The 23,260-nt window shown below is 39.4% G+C and overlaps 1 protein-coding gene across 4 annotated transcripts in view; it reads left to right on the forward strand.

Moving 5' to 3' along the window:
• Positions 1–18,832, forward strand: part of STARD13 (StAR related lipid transfer domain containing 13) — a 158,098-nt gene extending 139,266 nt beyond the window's left edge. For all 4 annotated transcript variants that reach the window (XM_044441635.1, XM_044441634.1, XM_044441636.1 and 1 more), the window contains 6 exons: positions 3,256–3,463; positions 4,815–4,929; positions 6,330–6,551; positions 7,105–7,322; positions 9,784–9,960; positions 12,064–18,832. In XM_044441635.1, the coding sequence (XP_044297570.1) occupies positions 3,256–3,463; positions 4,815–4,929; positions 6,330–6,551; positions 7,105–7,322; positions 9,784–9,960; positions 12,064–12,181 (1,058 nt within the window). In that variant the 3' untranslated portion in view covers positions 12,182–18,832. The remainder of the gene's footprint in view (positions 1–3,255; positions 3,464–4,814; positions 4,930–6,329; positions 6,552–7,104; positions 7,323–9,783; positions 9,961–12,063) is intronic.
• Positions 18,833–23,260: the final 4,428 nt, after the last annotated feature.

Here is a 23,260-nt window from a genome sequence, read left to right on the forward strand (position 1 = left end):
TCAGTGCTCATGGAGCTCCTCCCCTTTTCCAGTCCCTCTGCAGTCCCTGTGCCCTCCCCGAAGGTTGGAGAACCTTCCAGAGCAGTCTGGAATATCTCATGAAAGGCTGCAGATCCATGAGATCCCAGTGCTTTGCCTCATCTGAAGGAAGCACATCCTACAACCACAAAATCACCATTGAATGCCTTCTAACCTAATTATCAACTACATCTCATCCTTGTGTTTAAATCAAAAATAGTTTGCTTTGTTAACAAGAAAACACACTATTTGGGAGTAAAATCTAGTGAAATATATGCAGCTTTCTTCTGAAAGAATACAGATAGGACTAATTTGTAAATCTAGTGTTCTAAGAATGATTAGCTGTAAGAATATACATTGTATTGACTCATTTACAATGAATTGCTTCAGGAACTGAGAGTATAATATTTAAATAAATATTGCAAATGAAAAATACAATTATATAACAAAATAAGACATTGCCTGGCAATATACATTAGTAGTAATGATTGCTTATATTCAAATTCTAGTTATCATATCTCTTTGTCACAGTGCATTTTTACATATTTGATTTTAGAATCTGTAATTTTTATGAAGTTTAATGTGGGTTTTTACTTATTTAGGCAGGTTTCCCAAAGTATAGGTTATGTGAAGCTACAAGTAATGGAGTCCATTCCTGAGTGACTGGTTCTAGCTGGTAGACCTAAAAAGATACCACTAGTGTGAGTCTGATGTTTGCTTGCTCCCATTCTGTCCGAAATATAGAATTGCCCTGAGCTAAGGATTCTGGATTATAACATAATATTAATCACACCCTTTTGCCCGCCCGCCCTGCACAAAACTGTATTTGTTGGACTGTATTACTATGCCAGTGTTTTTAAACTGATACAATGATGTTTGGCTTTGTTGTTCTTGGCTGACTTTACCAATTTTATTGACTTCACTGTTTTGTTGTATCATGTCTGTTTCATAGCTTTGATTTTGTTAAACAGCCAGAGAGCCTTTGGGCTATGGGCAGTATAAAAATGTAAATAAAGCAAGTAAATATGTGTCCACTGGAAGTGAGCCTCTCTATGTTAAATGGACATTCTTCCCAGGACAGTGGTATCAGATTTCTACCTGATTCTTCAAACACAGAAAAGCTATTGGTTTTTGTATTTGATTCATACCAGGGAGCACTGAAGGCAGGCTGAGTAAGCTCTGAATCATCCTCATCTGTGTATTCATTAAATTTTTCTTTGACTCTGTTCTTGGAGTATTTCCTAAGCTTCCATAAGAGTTGTTGATGTTGCTTTAATCTGCCCCACCAATAGCACCTGGAAAAAGAACATGTTTAGTAATGGTGTTGCACTCCCAAAAGGCAATGAGGTGTCTGTTCATTGCATGACTTCTCCGCTTCCCAGGATTTAATCATAGTCCAGATGAACTCTGCGGGGATCGTCAAGGCTTATAAAAACCTTTGCATACTGCCTGGTGTTTGGTAAATGGTGTGATGGTTTCACTTGGTTTCCCTGCTGTACTTTATTCATACTGTTCTTATGCTACTGAATGTATTTGTGCTGGGTTTTATTTTTCTTTGTGTGTACTTACTGCTATTTTATCAGATTGTTTTTTGTGGCTGTTTGCTGTAAATCACCTTGGTAGGTGTGGTGGACTCTACATACTGGTGGGTTGGACCAGAAGTATGACTAAATCCAGATGACTAATAGAGGATTAGGAAGAAAAACAATTAGGTAGAAGTATCAGAGTCATACCATGCCTAATTTTATTTATTTATTTACAATATTTATGTACCATTCCATAACGAAAAAAAAGTCTGGACAGTTTACAGTATTTGGGAGCTTCTACGCAAAACTTGCTTTTGGTGGGGGATTGTGTTTTCCACCCTTGTGTTTAATGGCTTGAGGTAGAAGAGGCCATAGTGTGTGATACAGCACATTCTTTCAGTTGTGGTACTAGGGAAGTGCCTACTAGGGTGTAACCCTGCACATCTAGGAGGACCTCTTGCCCACCACCCTGCTTTTCATGGGCATTTGCTGAAATAAAGGTACAGAGACCCTCATGATCTCTCTTGCACCTGATCCTTACAGATTAGCTGGCTTGTTGCTTGCATGTGCTTACCTTCTGCTTGTCTGCTCTTCCCCAAATGAATCTTTCCACCTGAGGATATTGTTCTGGAAACAAGTGCCTTCTTCTTCTCATCCATACATCCCTTCTTACAAATAGGGGTGTCTGTAGGAGACAGGGTCCTTTAAAGACAGAAAGAGAGAGACTTAGAGCATATGCAAATCAGGTTATTTGTTTGCTTGCTTCTCCTATGGGCCTGGGCCCCAGATAGGTTTTGTACCTAGCACTTACTCCTGTGTGCTTGCTTGCAGAAAGTCCCCACTAGCCATAATACCACCCTTGCCTGAACCCTGGAGAGCTGCTGTCAGTCAGTGTTGATAGTATTGGACCAGATGAATCAGTGGTTTGATTCAGTGTAAAGCAGACTCTTGGGTTGTTGTGAAAGGCTGGAGTTCAGCCAGGGCAAGATACTGCTCTCTTGACCGTGCAAAAGCAGAAGGCCAGGCATCTGAAAGTTATATCAGTTCTGGGCAATCCAGAGATAGTTAGCATTGTGCAATTTCTGTGCCTGGAGAGAGCACAGGTGTCCTTCCCATAAACTGTTCGACAGTCAAGTCATCCCACTAAGTAGGTCTCAAATATGCATATGCAGTTAAAATAATTAGCTGTTTTATTTCCTGTGTCATTTTAAAGCAGCATTTTAAAATCAAACTTTCCTCATGTTTTAGAGGTGTTGATATTTATCTTTCGTTTATAAACTATCTTAAATTAATATTGCTGTTTTTTTTTTCTTTTAGGGTGTCCCCCTGTGCATGTGTAGACAGAAAAAGTCTCAAAAGCTTCCAGTATTCCCTATCCAGTCATATCTGGCTAGGGAATACTGGGGTGGGGGGGTTCTGTCTAAATGTGCCCTTAAAGTTTTTATCTTTACTTTCATCATATTTGTTTCTATATTGTATTCAACCAGAAAGCTTTGGCTATAAAGGGACTCTTAAATCTAACAAATACAGTAGTAAGCAGGTGTCCATTTTCTAAAGCATACAAAGCAGACAATAATGCACAAAAGCTTGGAGCAAAAAAAAGTTAATCTGGAATTGGAAGGTTAGATCACACATCATGCTATAAATAAATAATGGCATCCCGACATTCATATTTGCATCTGTGTACTAAATGGCACATTTTATTCCTCAGATGTTCCAAAAGAGCAACGACTTCAAGCAGTTCAGGCAGCTATAATGTTGATGTCAGATGAAAACAGGGAGGTTTTGCAAACTCTGCTGTGCTTCCTAAATGATGTCACTTCTGTGGAAGAGAATCAAATGACTCCCATGAATATAGCAGTGTGTCTTGCCCCTTCTCTCTTTCACCTCAATATAGTAAAGAAAGACAGCTCGCCACGGTAAGGATTTGCTCACCGCTTCCTTTTGCCCTGGGTTAGATGTAACTCTGAATTAAATGTGAGTGGCTAATTGTTAGATGGTTTTTGTGTTGGCTTTATAACAGTCATTTGGGTGGCATCCTGGCAAAAGGGGTCACATTTACAGCTAAACATGGGCATGCACAATGATAAATTAGACATTTAAGAAAAGCATAGAAATGAGTAATGAATAGTCCATAAAGTTTCTTTTTTGGCATAGAAGCATTCATCCTGAGTTGCCCAGAGCAGCACAGTTGCATGCTTGTGAACAGAGTGGTATACAGCAAAAGCTAATAGTGCCTTCTGCAGTTGTCACAGCCCTTTTCTCAGCTGCCACAGAAGTGGGAATTGATGCTAGTTTAATTGATCCACTGTTGGATCCAGGGTCAAGGTAGGCATGGTTGGCCAGGACGTCTCCAATTATATTGTTTTTATATTGTTATTATGTTATTTATTGTTGTGAGCCGCCCCGAGGCTTCGGCGAATGGGGCGGCATAGAAGCTTTCTAAATAAATAAATAATATAATAAATGTCCCCAAGGATACTTGCAGGACAACCCAGAGGGAGAGAGGTACAAGCAGCTTCCCAGAGAGCTTGATCATCTATTGGGACACACCATAGGTTGTTTGCATGACAACCAGCTCACTTATTGCCAGAGTGCGATGTTGTGATGAATGAATGCAGCCACCCACTCAAATGTTTTTGGCTCACCACAGTGATTCCATGATCTATTCCACTTTTTCCAGAATGAAATAGTATTTACTTTAGAATCATAAGTTGGAAGGGTCCAACTTGTCATCCAGATCATGTCATCCAGCATCCTTCTCAGTGCATCCCTGACAGATGACCATGCAGGCAATACTTAAGTGAATCATGCAAAAGAGAAGCCATCACTTCCCAAGACAGTTCATTCCACTGATGAACAGCCCTTGTTGTTAGAAGCTTCTCCTAATGTTCAGTCATTTCTAACTATTCAATGTTTCTAACCATTTTGAGTGAGAACAGCTATATAGATGTAGTTCTCTGAAAATGTAAGTCAATTCATGAAGGAATTCCACTAGCCATCTTCTTTAGAGAAGGCTGCATATAATACACAGTGCATACACTCTTTAACTTGTAGTACTTTCTATTTCTTCACACCCTGAGAATATTTAAGCATATCTTTCTCCTTGGCAATAAAAAGGCTCTTACCTTAACTCTTATGATGTGATAAAAGCAAAGTATAAAAGACTGCCTCGTGTTTGGTACCAAAAAGTAAGTGTCACAGCTTTCACTTTCATCCAAAGAAGACTCTGTTCCTTTTTCTTACTTGAGATGCTGAATTAATTTTCAGAGTAATACAGAAGAAATACGCAACTGGGAAGCCAGATCAGAAAGATCTCAGTGAAAACTTGGCAGCTACTCAGGGACTTGCGCACATGATAACAGAATGTAATAAACTTTTTGAGGTGAGTAAAAGATTCAGATAGCATTATTCATGAAGGGAGCATTCTTTGAACTACTTAGCCTATACAGTTTTTCATACTTTGGCCTTAAAGTAATGGTCCTTGGATTATTGAGTTGTACCTGTGGAAACACGTATGTGTCGTTGTCTCCCAGCCTTTCCGCAAAGTGCTTCATTTTACTCATGTATTTATGTTGACTTACAGCCCACAGTATTCCACGGACTCTACTTAAACTTAAAGGAGATAGATTTCTTTCTTCAGAAGGCTTGCAACTGGATCAAGGTCAAAACAAATGCTTAAAAACAGCTCCATTTTTCAATGTGATTTTGAGTTCATTCTCAAAATTTCCCCTAGTTTGAGAACAAAACCTGGACACTAGAAGTACCTGTGCAAAGCCCTGATGGTTGGTTTTTAAGGATACCTTTAGTATCATCGATACTTGAATTAAAAACTATTTTCAGTTTTTGTGAATGTCCTTAGCTACCTGACAACATGTTCCTCATCATAATCCCAAGTTTGTTCAATCATAATTACAGTGTGCTGGAATAATCCAAACATGTCTGTTTTGAAGAATGTTCCACCAAAATTAACAAGAAATGACCATCAGCAGTCCACACCCATTCCCATTCACTTATATGCTTGCAATTATAGGGAGAACATAATGCACAAGCCCCTTGTACAACTCCTGGTGACAATTTCCATTATTGTGGCTGAATATTTTCATACCACTGTATCATTTAACCCCAAAAAGTCCCATTGTGAAGCTGGTAACTGTATCAAGGGATGTGCTGCCTTATACATTATGTCTTTCATGTGATTTGGGTCCACAGAGGCAGTTGGGCTACATTAGAGGTGGAACTTTGGACCAGATGAACTGATCACTTATTGTCAGCTACATCTGTTGAGGATCAAAGTACATTTAGAAAGGCTCTGTAGGGTGAAAAGAAAGCAAAAGAAGGGAAGAAACCGGGCATTTATTTATTCATTCATTTATTCTTTTTCCATTGATATCCCATCTTTTTTCCTCTTGCAAAGAATCTAGGGTGGCATATATGATCCTTCTCCTTTCCATTCTTTCCTCAAACAACTCTATGAAGTAGACTAAGCTGAGAGTCAGTGACTTCATGCTGGACTGGGGACTAGTATACAGATCACTTCTGTGCAACATAGAAATGGGAAATATTACTCTAAATAAAAAGTTAAAAACCAAAAATCAACTCCACATATAGAAAATTCAGTTGCAATAAACTACAGATGCTTAAAAGAATAAAATACAATGGATAGAAACATTGTACAGAATATAAAGAACAGACATAAGATCAAAAATCCATGTCTCTAAAATGCAAACAAATGACTTTACAATCCACCTTTCCCCCTCACAACTCTCTCATTCTTTGGAGCAGATCCCAGATGACATGATAGCACAGTCTCGGAATTCCTATGTTGAAGCTGAAGTGCGTCCCCCTACTCTGGAGGAACTGGGCAAGCAAATGGATGAAGAAGGTGGGAATTACCAGACCTACCTTGAAAATATTATACAGAATCTCTGTAAAGAAGCTAAGGAGAAATTAAAAGGATGGGTCACTTGTCCCAGCATAGAAAATACAGAACTGTGCTCCAGAAAGGTAATTTTGTCAACCATAAATCATCTATCCATATCTGCATAACTGGAATATCCTGCAGGAATCTCATTCTGATATTCTGTCTTCACTAAGAAATATTCCTGGGGCAAATGGATTAGCAGGACAAACATTGGACCCAACCTATTATTATTTCAATTGGGAGAGGGAAGAGAAAGAGAAATACCAAAGATAGAAAGGAAAGGTTTGATTCTGAAGAAGAATACACAGAACAGAACATGCTCATTAAAGAGTTTCTTTTAAGTTATTGCTAGCCAGCACATCATACCTAACATTTTCAGAAAGCGTAGAGATGTCCTAGTACCTAATTGTCTTTGAAGGCTATCCCTTCAGTTGATCCTCCCATCTCAAAATCAATTTCTCCATTAACACCATGTTCTAGTTTTAATGTATAGGAATAAATAGGATTTCCTAACCAAGTTGCAGATGGAGGAACACATCAAAAGGCTTCTTTGGTTTCTTGTTTATATCTTAACCTGTCTGATTCACCCAACATTTGATTCTCTCTCTTCCCTTCCTGCTCCCTGGGCAAATTAAGGTTGGAGATGGAAATCCATTAAGGCTATGGAAGGCATCTGTGGAAGTTGAGGCCCCTCCATCTGTCGTATTGAACCGTGTGCTAAGAGAACGCCACCTTTGGGATGAGGATTTCTTGCAGTGGAAAGTCATTGAAACTTTGGATAAGCAAACTGAGATCTACCAATATGTTTTGAACAGTATGGCTCCTCATCCTTCTAGAGACTTTTTAATCCTCAGGTAAATTTGTTTGTTTGTTTGTTTGTTTATTCCCTTTATCTCCCACCTTTTTTTTCTTGCAAGGACTCCAAGGCAACTTACATGGTTGTCATCCTCTGTACTTTATTCTCACAAGACCCCTATGAGGTAGATTAGTGAGTGACTGACCCAAAGAACTAGAACTCAGATCTCCTGGGTCCCCAGTCCAGCTCTGTCTGTCTCTCTCTCTTTCTGTTGCTAGTATTTTTTATTTACTTTCAAAAAGGCAGGATGTAAATACAATGTAATAAAATTGTGTAATAATAATAGCAATACAACAGGATCATTAAAGCCACTGACTGGTCAGAATCCTTAGTATATCATGGCTCATATGCTTGGCTAGATTTTAACAGTCCAAATTTACATGGCTTGGAGCCAGGATTCTGAAATATCATTGTCCCCCTGTATGAGTTTTCACAAACTTGGAGTTTATTATCTGAGACCCAACCAAGCGAGCTGGGCTTGGTGGACCTTGCAGCGGGGTCTTTTGTATAGCAGCCTCCCCCATCAGCGCTGAACAGCCTCCTGTTACACAAACCTTCTGTTAAGTGTCTGGTGAGGACCTACTGTTCAACCAACTATTTTAATAGTTATGCTGATCGTTATTTTCATTATAAATCCATAATTTAAAAAAATTCAGGTTTTTCTATTTCATATATTTTGTTCTTTTTGTTGTTTTTATTGTACATCACCTTAGCTACTGACTGAGCAAAGCAGCAACCCAAACATATTCTAAATGAACATATGAAGGTAACTGTCAAAGAAAGGGCAGAATAGATGTTGTATGGCATATATAAGGTGTAGGCAGATCCAAATCGTGCTGGTTTGGCACTGTGAACTGCTTGTTGTTAAGACACATTTATTGGGAGCTTGGGGGTAAAATTTTGGAATAGATGCCTCAGTACTTTTTATTTAAAGAGTGCAATCCTTCAAAATGAATGGTTAATAAAAATATGCATTGAAATATTATCCTTGTATCATAGAAAATGACTTGTATAAAAATATGATCTCATTTTACATTTTTAAGGGAAGCAGTTATGTCAAGATATTTTATCTGAATACATACCTTTGTGCCACCATCACCACACACACACAGTCAGTGTGGTGTAGTGGTTAGAGCATTGGACAAGGAGTTGGGAGATCTGGGGTCTAGTCCCCACTTGACAACAAAGCTAGTTGGATGACTTTGGGCTACTCACTGACTCTCAGCCCAGCCTATTTCACGGGGTTGCTGTGTGAGTAAAACAGAAAGGAGCAGAAGGGTTCTGTAATCTTTCTTGGCTTCCCTACAGGAAAAATATATGGGATATAAATATGACAGATAAATAAAATAAAACAGAAGTATGGGGTATTCTTGAACTATAAAGGTATCGAGAACAAATGGAAAACACTGAATTATTTAGGGCTGGCAGACATTTTTCATAATACTGCCATAACTGTGATTGAAGGAATCATCCCATGTAAAAGATATACAAGAGTTGGGCTATGTATTAACAGCTATGTATTTGGATCTACATTTGTTAAATTCACATTTATCATTGCACAACTCCTGATTCAGGGTTAATAACTTCATTTATGTCCTCACTGCAGGAGGAAAAGCCTGTTTATTCAATCACTGTCCAGTACAGTGAGCAATTAGCTTTTAGTATAAAGAGTTTCACTCCACATATTAACTTTTGCATATTTTGAACTCTTTTTAAAGGGCCACAAGTATACAAGTATGGTTATTAACCCATCAGTTCATGTAAACAAGCTTTGAAGGTGCAGATTGAATAGAAATTAGGGAATGAATGAAACACACTACCGCAAAGGTGTTCATTGCCTGGTTTTGCAAAACCACTCTCGACGTAAGCCACAACATAGTGATAAATATTACAAAGACGCAGAGCTGCCACCAAAAACTACTTGTTCTTCCTCGCCAGCCCTGAGTAACTAATGCTTTCAAGTGGAATAGCCTTTCTTTTCTAAAAACAAGCTAGTTGCCTGCAAAACCTTTCCTAACTGCCCCATCAAATATTGCATGAAGGGTGAACACACATGAAACAGACTTTTCAGAAATGGCCTTTAGACATGGAATGCCATCCTGGAAAAATCCACATGGTGCCTATTTTGATGTTTTTCCAAAACCAGGCAAAAATGTTTTTATTATTATTTCCATAGCCTTTTTATGTATTTGATCTTGTCTATTATTGTTGTGGCTCTATGAGTTTTTATTTCTCTATTTTGTCTATTTAATGCCATGCAGTATTTGCTCGGTTTTGAAATGGTCATGTGGGCCCTTTGGTTGCATTCTTTGCTATATTGTAACTTGTACTGCTATTTTATTTCAATACTTGTTTTAATCTTGAAAAGTACCCAGAGAACTTCTGTTATAGACACCTTTCTTTTATTTGTAGCTCTTCCCCTTCAATTAATGTTTCCTTTTTAAAACCTGTTTTAACAGAACATGGAGAACAAACTTGCCTAAGGGAATGTGCATATTAGTGGCTATTTCTGTAGAACATGAAGAAACCCCTCTGATGGGGGGGGTGCGAGCCATTGTTATGGATTCACAGTATTTAATAGAGCCTTGTGGTTCTGGGAAATCTCGCCTGACACACATCTGCAGGGTTGACCTCAAGTAAGTACTTCAGGTGCCAAAAAGGTGATCCGTACCTGCACAGAGCCAGCATTCCTCAGCACTGTTTGACAAGTTTAGCTAGAAGAATGCAATTACTTCTGGAACATGTGCCCTTTGGTTAATATAAAAAAATATTCAGCAAAAAACTGTGCATTGAGCTTATGCTTGTACATTCAGTAATATATCCCACTGAGTCCACTGGAACTAACTCCCAGGTAGCCATGCAGAAGATTACAGCATAAAGGGGGGGAAAACCACTTTACCTACCTGATTAAGCAGGCCAGCATATTTTTTCATAGCTGTCACAGTATTCCTGGACTGATTTGTCTTAATTGTATTCCTCTTCCAATTTATTGTCAATTACAGTTTGTTCCTCTGATTAGGCATAGTATGAAAGATCAGCCATGTTCAATTGGTATGGAGAGCCCCATAAGGTTTCCGTATGGAAAAAATATGACTGGAAAATATTACTTCAGTTTCATAACCTTTAAAACAATTTTACAAGCCCCCCACCCACCCTTGTTTCTGGTAATTGATACATGGGGGCTACTGTTTTTTAACTTACAAAATACAGAACATTCCTGATTCCAGTTCCGATTCTGCAGTTCCCAAAAGTCTTCTTACATGTTCTGGCTCATGTATTTTGACCAGACTGACTATCCTCACAATATGTACAGCTGTGGTAACCCAAAGTGTGGCTTGCATAGACATCTCAGTAGCCACATCCCAAATTTCACCTGTGGGGCCCTCCATTCTGTTATGCTGACTGCTAATTTCAGTCACAAAATAAAAAGTTACTGTAAAATGTGAGGGCCTGGTCTTCACATTTTGGAGCTCATGTACTCTCCACCTCATCTTCCAGCATGGCTACAAGGAGGGCATTGAAAGCTTTTCAACCAGCCCTCATTTCTCATGTTTTCATTCCCTCATCTGCCTTTTTGCATAATTTTGTACTCAGATCTGATGCTTGCACAGCTGTATGTGTTGCAGTGGTACCAATTTTGTCCAGTGTGACTAGGGCCTAATTTGTCCTTCGGCAGTATAAAGCGCAGTCTTATGCAAATTTCGACAGAAAGAAGTCAGCACTGCTGGCTGGGGAATGCCAGAAGTTGTAGGGCTTTCTTCTGTCTAAACTTGTACCCTTTGCCATTGTTATGCTAGGAACAGGATTGTAACCTCCCAGAGTACAGTGTGTTTGTTGTTCTTGTTCCTCCACATATCCATGCTGCCATCATTCCCATTCTGCAGATGGAAGAATTAATCTCTGAGAAAGTCAATGGGGACCCATCATTTGAGAGATTTGACTCCAGCTATCCTAAATTTGAGCCCAACTGTCTAAATATTAGCCCACATTCACCTGGTTTGCACAGTCAAAAGAGTACACCATGGCAGCTGTTTCAGGCCCCAGGATTTTGTGTCACACTCCCTTTCTCATGTTGTCCAAGCCCAGCAAGGGTGACTTGTTGGAATGGTTTACAAATCACCCCACAACTACAACAGGCCATGGGTTCATGGGAGTTTCTTAGCCACCCCAAAAAGACACCCTCTCTGTGTTCAGACATCAAGACAACCTGCACTCAGCAAGGGTAATTATGGAAATGAGCTGCCATATGTGTAGGGGTGGTTAACAAACCACTACGATTTATTAACTGCTCTTGGATCATGCAAACCAGGCAATTGTGTCTCACTGTGTATCAGGAGAAAATGTCAGTCTTGCTGGGTTAGATGCATGTGCCTGCAAAATGTGTGATTTTTGGGGATCCTCCCAGTTCATCCCAGTTCAACCTTACCACATTCAGAAAGGTCTTCTGATCCTCTGGTAGATTTTTAGATGGGCTGCCATTGAAAGGAGAGCATGATGAAGTCCATATCTACCAACATGGTTGATCCGGCATAAATTTGGATCCATCTCATTCCATTTTTAGAACATGATGCTTCATGATTACCATAGGAATATCAGTGTCTTTAGGTGCCATGTATTTATTCTAATGGTGTCTAAGAAGATGTCTGTCTCTGTTGGTTAACATTTATGACCTACCATATGGATGAAGTTGGGGAGGAGAAACACTTTTACATTAACTTTTCCTATTTGCTTCCCTGCAGAGGTCATTCATTAGAGTGGTACAATAAAGGCTTTGGACATCTATGTGCAGCTGAAGTTGCCAATATCAGAAATTCATTTCAACCTCTGATTGCTGAGGGACCAGAAACAAAAATCTGAGTGTTGGAGAGCCTGCATGTATGGAGATCCATGTATGCACTAGATTCACTGGATTTCAGCCTACGTTTGTGCAATAGCCAAGCCAGGATTGCTTGGAAGGCTCTGCCATTGCCTGGAAATGTCATTCATTGACCCCTATGCTTTGCACCTATTGAATTCCTTCACTAAAGAACATTTTTCCACAAATTTATTTAGGCTTTAAAAGAAGCCTTTGCTTATGTATGGCATATGTCTAATATTTAAAAGCTTCTGAGAAGCTCATTTTAAAGTGTAAATAGGAAATGTAAATATTGTATATACTTTGCTACATATAATATATATATGTATGTATGTATATATAACAAGTTTTGTATGTAAGCTAGTGCTTTCTAGAAGACATCTGCATTTGATTAGAATTATTTTCACTTCATTAGTTGTTAGTTCGCAGGATCTCCATGTTTTTCTTAACATCCTTGCTATTATTGCAAAACTATGACATCAGTGTGATGACTGGTAACAAGCGGAATACTTGTTCCCATGTTTGCACAGGTTATGAAGAATTGCATGAAGTAGGACACTGGAGGGCTGAGAAAAGGTTTTAAGAAGAGAGAGCAGTATGTTCCAGGGTATTATAATTGGGTAAACAATAATTTGGTGAACACAGTAGCCTATAGAAAGACAGAAACTAGAGTTGCAGCTAGGGATATATGGATTTTGTCAAAACATTCCACTTGTGTTTTGCAAATTGACAGGTGTCTTGTTCCTTTTCAGGATTTAGGAGAATTTTGCTCCACTAGAACAACAATTGGTTTTCATTAATGTACATTAGCACAAATATGAATTTGCATTATTGCATATTAGTGTTAATGTGAATTTGGGCATATCTACCCCCAAAGATAATAACAGTCTGCAAGTCTGCACAACCTGGAAAAACTTGGTCCGCTGTGGGATTTGCAGCAGTTCAGTTGAATCCATTGCAGATTTCTGCAGCTTCCCTATTTGCAGCGCAGAAATCATGCCAGTTGCCTTAAATAATGGAATAGGAAACACTTTGGACCAACTGAAAGCTCACTAATTGTAATAGTCCTAGGATTTCTTAGTCTAACAGACCAATCCTAAGACTTGCCATTCTAACAATGCTCAGAATGTGATGAAGCCACTACTGCCTCTGCTTGCCATCACACAATGTAGCATTACACCAAAGTTGTTCACTAACAACAAGTAAACAATGCTTCGGACGTGAATATAAGGATGGGCATTCAACTCATTAATATAGATCTACCCGTAAGTGGCATCCATAATTTCAGAGCAAATTATCACTAATTTAAAATACATGGTTTGAAGTTATGTCCCAAAATTTGATGTCCTAGTTCAAAGGAAATTAGGATAGTTGCATCTTACTGAAATTAATGACAGTTAGTTAGTCAGGGCTAGTGCTACCACAAGAAGAGCTACCCAGATAAAGCTTGGTGGCCTATAAAGGTTTGTAATGGCTTGGTTTGCAACATAAACTTTGGCAACTCGGAATGTTGACTTTCAATGCAAGGCAAGCATGATGACTCCTGGTTCTTTTCCAGTGTCCCAAGCTGAACAAGAACTCCTCCCTAGCCCCCTCCCATACACTCCCATATCCATATTTACTAAGCTGCAGTGTTGCAATATAGCAGAGGCAGGGGGTCCCTACAGTCCTCCCTAGCACCCTGCAATAGCAACTCCTCAGGTGTTAGGGGACCTTGGAGGTGTAGTTTTGGGAGGCTCTAGTGTTCAGCCAGCAGTGTTACAGGAGCATAAAAGAAGAGAAGGTTTTCCTGCTGGAAGGAAAACTCTTGCTGTTGCAAGAAGGGAAATGCATGAGAGGGAAAGATAACTGAATAAGGAAGTTAAAATCATGGTCCCAATGGTGAAGAATGTGATGTCACATACACCAAGCATGGCAATAACTGTGCTGTTTTTCAGCCCTTTAAAAAATGGCTCAGTTGGCCAAGCCCATGGCAGTGGAGCACAGAAGGCTGCCCATCATTTGTCCTATCTAGGTTGCACCACTGATTTTCATGAGACTGAGCCACAGCCAACTGCCTTTGAGCTGATGGTTTAGCCTGGTTGGGGGTTCCAACACCAGTGCTGGTACATCATTAGAAATGATGGTATAGAGTGGACTAAACCAGTGGAAAGAAAGAATTACACAACCATTGTCAACCAAACATTGCTTCTAGCAATATTAGTGCATTCAGACAACTTTTTAGTTGTTGGTAATACTTGTAAAGTGCAATCCTAGGCAAATTTAGATAGTAAAAAGGCCTTCTTTCTGCCTAAACTTACATAAGATTGTGCCTTTAAAGTATCGAATTTGGAACTCCTGCTTATATAAACATAAGCTTGAATACCTATTATCAAAAATTATGCTGAGCTATATTTCTTCCCTCAGGAGACCACCCATTAGGAGATGCTCTCTTACAGCACAATCCTATGTATGTCTACTCAGGTGTAAGCTCCACTGATGTCAATGGGACTTACTTCAAGGTAAGTGTATATAGGATTGCACTCTTAGCACATTTTTCACATTGTACATTTTATAAGTTTGTGTAATATGCACCATATACTGAAAAGAACTAATAAGTAATCTGTGAGAAGTGGTAATTATGATGTTAAGGATTTTTTGATCCTGTCCTAGGATGGTCTTATGCTTTGATTTTGAATGCTTGGAAGTAAAAACTTCGCATTTCAGTGGGAGTGAAAGTCTAAGCAAGTGTATTAGAACAGCAGCCTTTTTCAAGATGTCCTTTTGTCCCTTATTAATGGGAGCAGCATCAGCTCCTGGTGTTCTGGAGTGGTACCCTAAGGGGCCATTGGATAGCGCATATTTGGGGACTACTTATTTTCATAAATGGGAAAATGCTTTGAAAGCAATAATTATTTTTAAATAATTTATGGAGAACAGGGTTTTAATAATAAAAATAATGTAATATTAATCATAATTTAGTTTCAAACAAACTGTTATTTCATGCAGAGTAAAATCAGTTTCAGCCGGGCTTTCTACATGTTGTTGTACAGGACAGCCTAATCAGGCTCCTTGTCTATGGAGCTGGGAGGAAAATACACCAAACTAAGTAGGGCTTGGTTTTTCAGGCATGGATGGCTGAGATCCGCTGTCATACTAGTGGACTTTCCTCAGTGCAATGGACATTTCCCTCCTCTTTTCTCCCTATAATTCCCCTCTCTCCATTATGGGGAGTTCCCATTATTTTAAGTCAATCAAGATGTGCCATTGAATTTGTTTCAGGAAACAACAGTGTATTTTCTACAAGGACAGGGTTACCTACTACTTTCTAGCAAATCTGTTATATCCCTAATGGTTGCAAGACAGACAGACTTTCAACATTGGGAAAAGTTTCACTTATTGAACTTCTATTTCACTCAACTGTTCAAGCACATGTGTCTTGCTGGTGACACAGTGACCATATTATAAAAGAAACAACAAACTTTTTATGCTGCAGTGCAGAAGTCTATGACTGCTTTGATCTTCATAATATCAGTTACTGTGTGGTATTTGGGATTTCCGTGCAATGCCAGCTATGGGATGGTGTCTACACAGACCACACAGGACTTTCTGGAAAACACTACCAGTGCAATCCTGTGCACATCTACCTAGAAGTATGCCCCACTGAGTTCAATAGGGTTACTCCCATGTAAGGGGATAAGCATGCAGCTTAAATGATGCTCAGAGAAAAAAGCAAAGCACTGTGATCTGCTCAGGATCTTTTTTCACCTGGACTTACTTGATACATACCAGGGTTGAGTTCTTCCATTGACAATAGGTACCTATTGTCTGGGGCACCCTGGCACTAATTCAGTTTCTTGCCTTTGCTATCCTGTGATTTTAGTGATCTGTACAACTGTCCACATCTGGTCATGTAATCAGTTCCTCATAATCGCATCTCAGCAATCTGGGTTAATGTTTAAAAGGAAAAGAACTCACATTCAGTTTACAATCCCAACCTGAAAACAAGACTGTGACTCAATGGAGGAGCAGTTGCTTTGCACACAGAAGTCCCTGCTTCAGTCCTTGGCATCCCCACGCAGGGCCAGATTGTCCCTGCCTGAAACCTGGAGAGCTGCTGCAAGTCACTGTTGACAATACTGGGCTAGATGGACCAGTAATCTAAGTGGGTGTAAAGCAGCTTCCTATAGCCTTTGTTTTTTTGATCTTTTGAGTTGGCTTCATATGCATGTAACAGAGCATACTCTTTGTTCTGTAATCTGGGAAACAGAAATGTATGTGATTTTAATTTTCCTCTGTAGTCACTTCAGGGATTGGATACACTACCAGTTACAGTTAGACCAATGCGGAACTATGGTCATACAAAGGAATGCCAGACTTGGTGGAGTGTGGATTGACGCTGACTATTGACAGTAGAAAAGAGCTGGTTGGCATAAAGAGTAGGCTGGGGAAATGTATGCACAAGATAGCAGGTTATTTAGCAAGCTGTTATGAAATATACAGTCTGCATTCAGAAATTATAATTCAAAACAAGAGAACAATCCAAGCTGAATTATATTGTAAATGCTTCAAGAGTTGCTGCCTGTCAGCAATATAGCAATATCAGTTGTAGATATTTCAGTGGGAAGTAACTTCTTTATTAAGGCTATGGCAAGAACCCTCCTGTATTTTCAGTGTTCAAATTTATCTGCATTTGTACCAGGAAATGGTTTTTGGTGGCAGTGTGTAAGCAAATGTAACCTACCTGCTTTGTCAGGGCAGGATGGAAATAGGTCTGGTAGAAATGAATCTGCAAGCCAAAACAGACATGATTTTAAAGCCTTACTTAGCAACAACGTGTGTGAGGGGAGAGGGGATTATTCTAAGGTAGGTGTATGGGGGTTGATCCAGCTTTTACCACCACCACCCCTGGTGGATTAGGAGATTCTGCACCTTTGCTACAGTAAAAATAGGAGACATATCTGATAAATTGGGAATTCGTTGTGCCAGTTTTGGTTCTGTGATTTACACCAAGGATAAAATAATAGGTATAATTTGCACGTAAATGACAGCAAGAAAGTTGGGTTTATAAATTGCTACCATTTTGAGCATTGTTTTAAAATAGTCTGGGTGTTTTCAGGCAAGGCTTTTATTGTGAAATTGCCATATCTCATTCGCAGAATTTTATGAAAGGTCCAGACAGGAGCAGAACCCATTTGCAGCCTTCCTAAGTATTTTCACAGCTTTCATTTCCTATACCATAGCATACAAACTTGAGAAAAGGGGGAAATTAGCAGCTTAATGGCCTGGCTACAGTAAACAAGTGCCTACTAGTGCTCTGGAGACTTCTCAGAAAAATCCGAAGCTTCTCTTGAGAATTTTTCTAAAAGATCCAGAAGGATAATTCCCCAAAAAGATCCAAACTGGGATAAACAGATTTTACCAATCAAGTAAAAATAAATGAGGTTGATCCAGTCATGAGAACATATGCTGCACAGTATTAGGACAAGGATTCATCCAGTCTGGCATTCTGTTGCTACAGTGCCCAGCTACACACAAAGGAGAATGCAGTCGCACCTGCTGGAGCCAACAACCAGCACCATCACACTAGATCACACGAGGTAATAATTCATGGTTGTTTTGAAACAGATATTCTGAAGAAAGTTATGATTTTAAGATATTCATGGAATCAACAGCTGATTTCTTCTCTATCTAATAGTCAGCTAGTTCCAGCAACGGGATGAAGTGAGAGGGGAAATGAATGGCTTGTCCCATTCTGTCATTAGAACAAAAAGATAGATATCTGAGTTGTTACTATCACTACTGGACCTGCTTTCTAGAGCAACCTGATAAAAATATAATTTTAAATCCTAGACTCTCAACCTGGATAAGCCATAGGCGAAGGTGTGGTGGATAGGAACCTGTTTAGGAAGATGATCTCCCATCTATTTTGTTTTAGTATTTATATGCTAGTTTTGTATCAAGACAATCCAAGTACCTGAAAACAAAATTGGAAAAATTACACTTGGAGAGCAGCAGCAGGTAAACAGAGGCAAAGTATGACTCCAACTGATCTGATCATACTGAATAAGCTATTGAATAACAACATAGGGACAAGCAAAGAGGAAAACTAGTGGATGGTGCCCAGAAGGAAATTCCACAGTTGTAGCATCACCCCAAGAAGGCCCTAGCTCTCATTGGCATGATATGAGTTGCCCAGATAAACCAGGGGGAAGCCGAGTGGCCTGCGTCTGACAGAAGCAGAGAAACTACAGCCAGGCTTTTCATCTCAAACTTTTATTCAGTGGTGAAAGGATTTGACTAAGTTCAAGAAAACTTGAATTTGGAAAGTATGGTGCATTTTCCTTTGACAGAAATGGTTTCACTCCCATTATGTCTCCCCACACTTAGAGCAGAGGCAAATTAGATATTCTTGAATCTAGCAATAATGTACCCACAAGATGCTGTTTTCTTTTAAAATCAGTATTAAGCATATCTTGCAACATAATGCTACCATGTTTCCATTAAGTGTTATATTGCTGTTGTGTCAATATGGTCATTGCATGTTTAATATTGTACTCATATTAATACCTCATTTTTACCTCATGTCTTGTTATCACTCAAAAACCCCATGTAAATATATACTTGGGAGCTGAATAAAAGAATACATGCTGAAGGTTTAGATTTACTTCCAATATCATGTTTGTTTTATTTTATGATGAATAATTGTCAGTAGATTATTTGAGAGTTCTCTCCATTCCTTGCCCAGCTATTTGTAAAATATAATCTAATACCTTACTATATTACATTTACATTCAGGTGGCTCATACTTTCCTTTTTTTTTTTTTTTTTTTTTTGTGGTGGGGGAGGTCAGGAGAAACAGCTGCAAAATGATATAGTAAAGTGTAGAGTATGAGTATGAAAATTTGTTAAAATTTAGAGCAGGTGTGGTATGGTGCGTGTGTGGTGTGGGTTTCTCATTAAAGTAAAAAAGGTGAGATATGCATGCAATGTAATTAAGTTTTACAGAAACAATGCTGAGCACAAAATCCTATTAATCAGAAAGTGTTCATATTGCTGCCTAAAATTTTTATACCAGACTGATGAAGATACCCCACAGAGCCCAGCTCAGTTCCACCAGTGATTCCACCAAACCTCTCAGCAATTTATTACAGTTTTCATTTTTACCAATCTATCCCAAGAGCACCAGGCTTGTCATTGGAAAAAGCAGCCGTACCTTAATTAGAAAATCATTTTCTACACTGCAGTGTAAAATCAAATGTTTGTTATTGAAAAAAAATTCCTCCCCTTCCACAGGGGACTGTCCCGGGATACTTACGAATCCTGTTGCCCTCTGCATCTTAGGCTCCGCATGCTATGCAGGGTAGTACTTTTCACATGACATTACTCTCCAACAATGGCTTCCAAGTACTGCCGGTGTACTCCGGCTGTATCTGTACTATTGGCCACTGCTGTGTGTTTTTTATCTTCTACTATTAGTATATTTCCATGAACTTGAGAAGGCCATGCAGTCCAGTACTGTATAACCACAGTGCCAAACCAAATGCTTATGTGAAGTCTACAAAGTCAGATTGACTCCAATACTTCAGGTCACACATAGCCATCACAACCAGTAGCTATGGATAGCCTATAGACTTCTCCTCTGTAAATGTGCTGAATTCCAAGATGATGGCGGTAAGTATATCTTCTAGTAGTGAATTTCATAGTTTAATTAGGTGCTGTGTAATGAAATACATCCATCCTGAATCTGCCACCATATGGCTTTAGTGGATGAGTCCTGGGTTGAAAGAAAGAAAGAAACATTATGAAAGACATATTTTTCACCTTATCCACTTTCTTTCTACCATGCACAATTTATACACCTGAATTACGTCTGCCCTGACTTGCCTTTTTCTAAGCTGAACTGTCCCTGATGTTGTAACCTTTCCTCCTGGAGGAGTTTCTCCAGCACCATCATCATTTCTTGCAACTTTTCTGCACCACAGTATATTCTTGAGGTTAAGTGACTAGAACAGTAAATGCTCTGCTTTTCTCAGAATATCCATTTGCTCTCATAGATGCCAACAGGTGCTATGTGGTTTGCAACAAAAATAATAAGGCAGCATAACCTTGAATTGTGAGTGGAAACAACTTCTATTTCACCATCAACAGAAATTAGTAGAAGATCACAGGGCATATGATGAATGCAAGGATACAGGCAAAATTCTTTTCTGTTGTTGTTTTTAAAGAATAGTGACATGACTCCAGGCAGGGTAAGATAATGGCTGTTATGAGAAATTTTACAGGACATTTCCCTGAAGAAATTGAAGGAAAGTTAAGATTTCTTTGATGAAGCACTAACTATCACACAGAGAATCCAGGAAATAAAATGCTAATCACTAGTAGAATATAGAATGAAGTGGGGTTGGATTCAGTGCCTTGCATGAACTATGGTGCAAAAATACAGAAATTTCATTTATGGGCCCTTTCAAAAGGAATATCCAGTGACAGGCATTCCACATAAAGGTAAAATAATTGGTAAAACAATACCATCTATTCTGTGACTTTCTGGTCATGAGAAGAGCTTCTCCTTATAGACAAAAATGGAGCTGCCTTATATCAGGGTATTTGTCCATCTAACCAGGTATCATCATGTCAACTGCAAATGTCTTTCCCAGAGGTCTTGACCAATGGTCTTTTCCATCAACTTCTACCTGCTCCTTTTAACCAGAGATGCCAAGCATTGGAGCTGGGGCATCCTACTTATGAAGTCCCCCAATGCATGGCAGCTGAAGTTCAGCTTTGGGCACTAGAACACAGTGTTCCTCCTTAGCTTTCCCAGCATGGCCAATGGACAGGGATGACGGGGGTTGCTGTCCAACCACATCTTTGTCCCCATTGTAGCGGTCATTTCCCATTAGCAGCTCACCTCCTACAGTGCATGGCCTACCTACAATATTCTCCACTGTGTTCAATGGCTTCATTTGCTGAAATGTCTATCCAGTCTTCTAGTGTATCCTAGAAATGTCTAGTCCCAGCCATGCCTGGTGTTGATCCTGCAATGCATGGTATTAATTTTGTTTGGATTCTTGTTCTTTCACAGCTCTGTGATACACAGAATTACAGGTACATCTCCTTGTAACAAAAAGTGTCATCTGCAGAATTTCTACCGAACAAGCATGTACCAGATGCAAACGTCCCGCTGGTCTGGGGGGTGGAGGGTGGGGGGGGGTGGCATCCCTAGCTGCTCCTTCCTTCCTCATCACTATTTCTCCAGTTAGCTGCTTAGTCATGCATGCTGAGCGATACAGACATGAAATGGCCCTGGCTGTAGTATTTTGGATCCCAAAGGAACAGCTGCTAAGCAGGGAGGTTCACTCCTGTATTTTCTTACTTGCTAAGGATGAAAGCGGATATGACATTCATAGCACGAGTGCAATATGTGAGACCACTTTTTGCACCACACCCAGACAATGTGAGATCCCTGAGCAGGATCAGCACTACAGCAGGCTGGGAGAAGAGTTTAACCTTTTCCTACATCAAGACCCCAGTGAAAATCACACACACAGGGCTGCCATTAGCCTTTGGAGGGCAACTTCACTTGGCACCATTGAACAATGCCAGTCCTAATCATTTCAGATCCAAAGAAACAGCCACATTCTAGGAAAATATTGAGGATTAAATGTATTCATGTGTACACCTTTAGTGCAACCTGGGCTATATATATATCATGCCAGGAATCAAAATATAACGACAAAGCCCATTTGAAAATAATCATAAATTGGAAAGCAGCTCCTTCAACTCTTCCAAAAAAAGCAGCAGTAACTGCAGAATTGCAGAGGTATATTAGTTCCTCCAGAGATAGAATTTTTCTCATCCAATGGAGCATGGAACACATTATTTATATGTGCTTCTTGATTAAAATTATGGAGACTGCAAAGCCCATAGCTACTTATCATAGCTTTCTTATTAGTAACCAAAGACTACAACTGTTCATTAGATGTACTGTTCACAGTGGGTGAGGCTGGTGGAAAAGCAAGGCAGGAAGAAATTACTGTGGCATCTGGAAATGTTGGACCCCATGTCTTCTGCATACAAACTCTCATAACATATGCCCAGCTAATAAAGCAACTGTTTCTGATCTGATCTGATCTGATCTGATCTGTCACAGGGAGGCACCCTACCACCAAAACAGAAAATCAAGTTTGATTTTTATATTTAACTTTTCACAGTGGCACCAAACATGAGTCAGCCCCATAAGAAATGCCCTGGAATGATAGGAGAGAAAAAGCTGACAAACCTAGTATTAAGATACCCTACTATTTTAGAAATCCTTATTACCCATAGTGTGGGATGTTTAAGAGGGTTCTCATCAGATGCACAAATTTTCTTAACCATAGAGGGCAACTGTGGACTGTCTCTCCATGGAACAGAAGCATCTCAGAAACTGGATGCAAGCACCATCTGGTTCACTACATTGTTTTCTATGTGTAAGTTAATGTTCTTTTACTTGAGGCCAGTTCATACCATTGTATATGTTTGTGATGGTTCTCAGAGGCGGCTTGAGATGATAATGTGCCAAGAACAGAGCTTCTGTGTGCAATGTCCACAAAAGGTCCTGCATCTGTGAACATAAAAGGGTGGCGGATGGAATCTTTCACACCACTCACAATCTAGAATAGCTGAAACAAGGATGGTAAAAACCCTTCAACTGGTAGTCTTGATATAGGCTAACTGCCAGCAAAATGGAATGAAAGCTAATAGAACCTAGAACAAGCTTTACAAGGTTCCCTTACTCTCCTGTTGCATGTCACACCCATTTATTTCATTTCCATATCATCCAAGAGCCAAAGCTTCCTGGGCAGCTAACCACAGAATACCAGAAGGCAATACAATAAGCAGCATAACATTTCAATACAAAAATTAGAAATAGTATTTTTCAAAAGCTGAGCAACTACAACCAATTCAGGCATCTCTTCCCAGAAGCATGGCCTCCAAAATGGCAGCTCCAGCTTGCATGTAAGGCCTTTGTAGTGGGGAGCAACTGAGAGCACATGAGCTATATCAAAAATCAATGTATTTTTTGTATTTTTGTATTTAATGGTAATTTATTATGTACTATT

Source organism: Varanus komodoensis, unplaced genomic scaffold, assembly GCF_004798865.1.
Source record: "Varanus komodoensis strain SLA01 unplaced genomic scaffold, ASM479886v1 scaffold4, whole genome shotgun sequence".
In the NCBI taxonomy this organism is placed as follows: domain Eukaryota; kingdom Metazoa; phylum Chordata; class Lepidosauria; order Squamata; family Varanidae; genus Varanus; species Varanus komodoensis.